The 7,545-nt window shown below is 28.2% G+C and overlaps 1 protein-coding gene across 1 annotated transcript; it reads right to left on the bottom strand.

Moving 5' to 3' along the window:
* Positions 1–1,350: 1,350 nt before the first annotated feature.
* LOC120200330 (homeobox-leucine zipper protein HAT14-like) lies at positions 1,351–3,547 on the bottom strand. The gene is made up of 3 exons (XM_039201203.1): positions 3,013–3,547; positions 2,505–2,584; positions 1,351–1,822 (listed from the first exon to the last, which is right to left on the bottom strand). The coding sequence occupies exons 1-3, from the start codon at positions 3,472–3,474 to the stop codon at positions 1,555–1,557; spliced, it is 810 nt and encodes a 269-aa protein (XP_039057134.1). The 5' UTR covers positions 3,475–3,547; the 3' UTR covers positions 1,351–1,554.
* Positions 3,548–7,545: the final 3,998 nt, after the last annotated feature.

The raw sequence follows: 7,545 nt of genomic DNA, 5'->3' as shown, positions 1-7,545 counted from the left end.
TAATTTTGATCTTTATTTTTTTCGTGAAGTATGTTATCCATTTTGTTATTTAATTATAAAAAGTCACGTGATATTCTAATAATATATCACATGACACGTAATATTTGGATTAAAAATAAGAAAGAAAAGTAAAAAGAAAAAATTAAAAAACATACTTTTCAACTTTTAAAGACTTTTACAAAATAAATATATTTTAACAAATTAATTACTTATATTTTATCAATTTTAGTATAATTGTATCTTTCAAATTTACTCTTATACTGTAAGTATTTTATTTTATATTTTCATGTTATGTTTTAGTATTTCTCTAAAGTATCCATAAAATACAATTATTAGGAACACTTGACAACTTCCTTGTTAGATTTGTATAATGTTTGACTTTGTTGAATTTTTATGTTTGAATTTCTGCTTTCAGATACTTCTGTGTTTCATATTATAGCCTTGAATAATCGTGTTTTATAAAAGTATAATGTGGTTATTGTTTTATTTGTTTTTAAATTTGGTGATATAAGTGAATATTGTTTTTTTTTAATTTAAGTTTAAGTAATTATATCATTATATATATATATATTAATGATTAAAATATTAAAAAAATATTATTTTATAATCATTTTTGGCTATTTAAAATAAAATTTAAATATTATTTATTATTTTGACGGTGTTACCTTTCTTTTCAAGTTGCTCGATCATTTTTAAAGGTGTAGTAAGTTAAAACATTATTTTTTATTGCATTTAAAATTATTTTTATTAAACGGGCCGCAGGTAAGCCCGTTTAGCCCACGGGTTAAATAGACGGGTCGCAGGCCTTAAAATTCAAAACCGTTTATGAATGTGGACTTTTTAGCCCGTTCCGTTTAAGCCCGCACCGTCAAAATCCGCGGGCTAAACGGGCGGATAGCCCGTATACCCACCTCTACTTAAATTTATACACGTGTTTCAACTAATTCACACAAACAAATGAATGATGTATGGATATTTGCGTTTAAAATTTTTCTAATCACACTAGTCTTCATTCACCTCAAATTACCATTAATTTTTTAACAAAAAAAAATCGAGTTTGAAACACGATAAATAGTCAAAATGATCATTTCGTAACTTTTAATAGTCGAGAGACTCAACAAAGTGACATCATATAGTCAAGGGACTATTTTATAATTTTTAATAGTTGAAAGACTTAATAAAACAACAACCTATAGTTGGAGGTTATTTTTATACTTTACCCTAAATATAATCACACACGATATATAAAACAATTTCTTCAAAAATTATATAGATTCAATTTCAATACACAAAGTATTATAGATTACAATGAGGAAGTCGCTATAATTAATTAATTCCCTTCCTCGTCAAACAAAACGGCCACCATTCTACCAAAAATTTCTTCATCTTCTCCCCAGTCAACACAAAATCTATCAAAAACTCAAATCTCGTGCCTTCAAATCATCATTCACACAATTTAAAAAAAATCCAAGTAGAAAAGAAATAAAAATCCACCAACCTTTAAAATATTTACAAAATTTGAATTAGAAAAAAGCTGGTCACAACCAATGATTTTCATGCGTTTGTAGGGGAGAGAAACGGGTATTCTCCGGTTTTGACGTCGGTGGTATTGCTGCTACCAGAGGCGGTGGCGGTGGTGACACGCTCACATGAAGGACACATGGTGAGAGTGGTGGCCGGTAACTGCGTGTAAAACGGTTGACAAGATTTCAAGGCTCTTAATTCCTGCAATTCCTTTTGTAATCTTTTATTTTCTTCTGCTAATGTCTCGCAACATCGCTTTAGATACTCACAATCTACCTCTGTTTGTTTCAATTTCGTCCTGTATATTTTTTAAGGCAAAATATCAAATTTAGTCCACAGTGTCTATCAAAAGGATCCTTTTGAATCTTATTTTTTTAGAATTCTGGCCCTCAATGTTTAATTTTTAAGATAAAAAGGCCCAAAATTTTGATTTAATAATCACCTTGGCATTTTATTTGGAGTATTATAGTCTCAATATTTCATTCTAGGATAAAAGACTCATATTTTAGACCATTAATCATTCATGACTTTTTTACCTCGAAATAAAATGTTTAAAGTCAAAATGTTCGAAAGAAATAGAAACTAAAATAACTATTTTGATAAATATTGGGGGTTAATTTTAACATTATATATTTTTTAATTAAAAAGTTAGGGTAAATTATGCATTTAATATTTAAACTATCTAATTTGGAGTACCTAAACTTTCAATTTTTTTAAAATTATACATAAAGTTTAGTTTTTGTTTCATTTTAGTACCACATTCAAAATTTAACATTAAGTTTTGAAAAAATTAAAAGTTTAAGTATTAAAACGGATCAAAAACGATAATTTAAGTACTAAACGTGTTAAGTTTTTAAAATCGGATACTAAAATAAAATAAAAACTAAACTGATAAAAACTGATCATTTAGATACTAAATACGTAGATTGCCTAAATAGTTATATGAAGAAAATATTTATTTTAATTAAAAGGAAAAGTACCTTGCTCTTCTGTTCTGAAACCAAACTTCAATTTGGCGGGGACGAAGATTTAATTGCTTTGCCAGTGCAAGTTTTTGCTTCTGAATCAAAGTTTTAAAAAGGAAATACAAATGTTAAACCAAAATTCAGTAGGTACTTGTGGTTAAATAAAGAAGGGCAAACGACTTATTTAATATATAAATTATTAATTTTAATTTATTTTAGTATTTTTTTAAAAAAATTATACATAACTCTTAGTTTTCATTTTATTTTAGTTACTTATCGTTAAAAAATTAACTCTTTTATTATTTAAACTATCAGTACTAAATTTTTAAAAAAATTCAAAATTTAATGTTAAATTTAGAACTGATACTAAAATAAAATAAAATAAAACTAAAACAATAAAATAAAAATTAAATTAAATTTTAGGTATTATTTTGAAAAGTTAAAAATTTATACTATAATGGACATAGTTTCATAATTTACCCAACAAAGAAATAAGGTAGGATTCATATATGTTTTGGCTTACAGTATTGAGTGTGTTGTGCTCTTTGAAGCTTTCCTCAAGAAAAGCAGATTGTTTTTGGGAAAGCCTGAGTTTCTTGTGAGTTGAACCGTTCTCGTCATCATCACTGCCTCTAGTGTTTACTCTTTGATCAGTTTCGATCATTTCCAGTTCCACCTCTCTCTTGCCTCTCCTGCTCATCCCAAAAGCCATCTGAAATGAAGACACCGCGCTGTTGGGTTCCTCCGCCGCCGCCAACCACCCTCTTTCCGGGCAGAGCTGGGGACGAGGAACCGGAGAGAAAGGTAGAAGATCGAGCTGAAGAGGCGGATCTGAAGAAACCCTTTTCTCATCTCCTCCGTATACGGCATCCCCTTGACGGAGGAGCCCCATGCAAAACCCTAGATCGTTGCTCGATAATTTCTGGGTTTCGCCGATAAACGAGAATGGCTTTGGGGGATCGCCCAAGCTCAAAGCTAACTCCATCAGAGAAGAAGGGTTTGATTTGAAGAGGAAAGTAAAACCCTATCCGATCTTCTTTAATGGAAACACGCGTGAATCTATATAAATATACACGAGACGATACACACAGAAAGGAGGAGAAAGAGAGTTTTTCAAACCAATAAATGCAGCGGGGGTCTTTTATTATAGGGTAGAGTACATGAATAGTTCCTTGATTATAGGGTAAAGTACATGAATAGTTCTTTGATTATAGGGTACTAATTCATTATATTCATCGACTATTAAATGTTACAAAATAGTCACTCGATTATTCATTATGTTTCGAACTCATCCTTTTTGTTAAAAAATTAGTGGTTGTCTAAGCTGGACATTAATATGATGATTTAAATATGATAGTCATTTAAGATTTTGGGATAATATTTTATCATATCACAGTTAACAAGTTAACATTAAACTTAAAATATCGTCAATTTTTAATAGAAAATTAAGTTTTGAACATAATGAATAGTTAGGTGACCATTTTGTAACTTTTAATAGTCGAGGGAATAAAAAAAATAACATTTTATAGTCGAATGACTATTTTGTAACTTTTAATAATTGAGAGACTTACTAAAGTAGTATCCTATAGTTGAGGGACCTTTTGTGTATTTTACCCTTTATTACATATGTTAAACTACTCAAATGACCACTTACTTATGGGGTCATTGTTGATATGATGACCGTACTTTTAGTTTTTAACAATATAGATACATAACTATTTAAGTGATTTCAATGTATCCACTTGTTGGTACAAAACAAACGATCTAGTTAATGCAGACCTCAGACTCGTTCTTAGTTAGTAAAAATCAAATCAACTACGTCGTTTGTTTTGTAATGACAGATGATTACATTGAAATCATTTAAATAGTTATGTGATCATATTGTCAAATTTTAAAATATGGTGATCTTATCGATACCAATCCTATACTTAAGTCGTCATCTGAGTAGTTTACCCATACATATGCGTGTGGAAAATAAAGCAAAGGGAAGAAGCATAAAGCAAATCTTTGTTTATATTATTGTTCAAACGGATCTTTAAGAAAATCTTGTGTTTTAGGTTTAAGCAAATCTTGATGTTTTAAATTAAGAGTGTATCTACCATCATTAAATACTTTGATGGGAAGAATTTGCTAATGAACGCGGCTATAATTTCACGATGTTTTGTATTTATTGTGTTCCCACCAAACAATTTGGGCTAGAAAATTGTCATTATTACCACCCCAACATGACAAGAATGATTTTTCATTGTGTTCCCACCAAACAATTAGGGCTAGAACATCGTCATTATTACCATCCCAACATGAGAAGAATGATTTTTCATCCAACGGCTTGGATCATCTTAACACTTTGGACACATTTACTAGGTCCCGTTTGCTAAACCTTTCTCTTTTGACTAAAATTTATCATACATAATGACACAATTACTTCCCAATGTTTGTATAAATATTAACTTTGCCCTCTATTTTCTTTAGATCATTTTACCCCAACATTTTATTTTTTTCAAAAACATACCAAGTTGGATGGAAACCATGGGTTGACTAACTTTCAACACATGTTGCTGATGTAGAATTTTAACATGTGATTAATTGTGGACATTGCATGTATCATGTCATCATTTTGGGTGACATGACACATGCCACATCATCAATTGATCACATGTGAAAATATCATGTCAATAACATGCATTGATCGTAGTCAACTAACGGTTTTCATCCAACAAGGTCTTTTTTGACCAAAAAATTGAAACATTGAGAGCTAAAATGATCTAAAAAAAAAGAATAAGGTCAAAGTGACCATTTGTGCAAATGTTGGGGGGCAATTGTGTCATTATGCCAATTTATTAATATAATGTTTTTTTATTAACCTAGGTCGGGAAGAATACAATGTAATATTTGTTCGAAAGACTTTCAAGGATTTAACGATAAAAACTCATACGTTCCTACAGACGTTGTGCTTGAACTCAAAATTTTTAAAAATGACAATAACCTCTTAATCAATTAAATCGTTTAATTCGTGATTATTAATATAATGTTGATTACGAATTGATGATATGTGATAAATAATGATTGAATTGTGTTGATTAACTAAACATAATTATGTAACATTAGGACGGTTTGTTTTCAAATGATAGTCCATGATTTGCAGTGCAGTGAATTCAACAATGATGACAAGATGAAATGAAATTGTGTGAGCCCCATGCGAATGGGGGTGGAAGCCTGGGAACGTTGTTGACTCACCAATCAAAACAATGCACCTTTCCTAGGTGGCTAAAATACAATGGCGGACTTAATGATATAATTTAGGAGTAAACTTAAAACTTTAAAAGGTTTAGAAGTTTAAATTAAAATTTTTAAAATTTCTGAAGAGTTTATTTTACATTTTTTCAAAAATTAGGGTTTAACTAAAGTTTTAAAAACTTGAGACTTAATGAGATTTTTTTAAATTATGGGAGGGGATTTAATTAAGAACTTTAAAAAAAATTATAGTTTAATATGAATTTTTAAAAATGATGTAACAACTAACAACTAGGGATGAATTGAAGGAACCAATGAAAACAATCATCCCTAAAACTTTTAAATTCTTCTATATTTTATATATTTTATAATATTTATTAATAATCTATTTAAGTTCTCTTAAAATATTATAAGTCCCCTCTCCTATAAAATTTTATAAATTCACCCTTAATCTCTTACTATTTCAAACAAAGTTAGTACTAGTAATATATTTGTATAAATACTAATAAGTAATTGTTTATATTCAATACATTGATATGTATGTATATTTTCATGCCCAACTAAGTAATTACAAAGACATTAAGATTTTTAAAAAAATAACAGTTAATTTAACATTTCATCCATAGTTGCTTCTGTAGGATGTGTGTTGTTAATGGTTAAGAAAGATTTTGAACATGTAACATCTTATAATTATTTCACACTATTCACATAAATAACATCTAATATTCTATTTTTAATTTTTTATGAATTTATTGATGAAATGTTTTTAATATGATGTACTAATATTGTATAAATAGAGACGAAGATATAATTTTATGTTAAAGATATTGACTTTTAAAATATTAAGGGGTGACAAAATTATAAAATTCTAGGAATAAAAATAAATTATCAATAGAAAATATAAATAAAAATTTTAAAATATATGACAAACAATTATTTTTTAAATATATAATAATTTAATTTTTTTAGAAGATAGTAATTTCCTTCCGTCTTTCTTAATCCATCTTAATATACATATGGGACAAATATAAATCTCATATTTATTATATATTTAATTGAACTTCATATAGTTATAATCCATATTATTTAAATGTTAATATATATAGGTATAACCATTTTTTGTTAAACATATTTTTGATTAATTTAAGGTAAGTAGAAAACATTATCTGTCTAAGGATAACTCTCAATCATTTGACATTGAATGTTTATATCTTGATATTTCTAGTGTTCGAATTTAAAACTTCAAAAAAAAAATAACAATAATATCTTTATTACCGAAATTATTTGATTTGTGTCATATTTTATTCTTTATTTGAAGGGGAAAAGGAACATAATTGTGTGTCCAATAAACCCTAAAATGAGCGTAACACATAGTGAGGATTCAAACTGTGAAGTTGGTGGGAGATTTTTTTTTTGATTAATCTAGAGTAAGTATAAAGTAATATTTGTTTAGAAATAATTTTTAATTATTTAATATTAAACGTTCAAAATCCTAATATTTCTAGCGGTCAAACTTAAACCCTAAAAAAAATAATTGGTTTGGTCTACTCATACAAATGGGCAACTTTAAGTAATTAAAATGGGGATGAAGAGTATGTGGGATATGTCATGCTTTAGGGATATTTGCAATTATTGAAGTCATGCAGGCTTTAATGATATGTTGGATGAAGAGACAGAAAGTGTGAGATATGATATGCCTCAATTACATGGCTTGTAGATAACCGTGGAATAAATTAAGTTACCCTTACAGAACTACATAAAATATTATCAAAGATTTCATAAATTGTCGAATTATAAAAAAAGTATATTGAATTCATCCACT

This window comes from Hibiscus syriacus, unplaced genomic scaffold, assembly GCF_006381635.1.
Source record: "Hibiscus syriacus cultivar Baekdansim isolate YM2019G1 unplaced genomic scaffold, ASM638163v2 tig00005939_pilon, whole genome shotgun sequence".
Classification (NCBI taxonomy): Eukaryota; Viridiplantae; Streptophyta; class Magnoliopsida; order Malvales; family Malvaceae; genus Hibiscus; species Hibiscus syriacus.
Note: the sequence above shows the minus strand (reverse complement) of the source record. Positions and strands in the feature narration are given on the sequence as shown.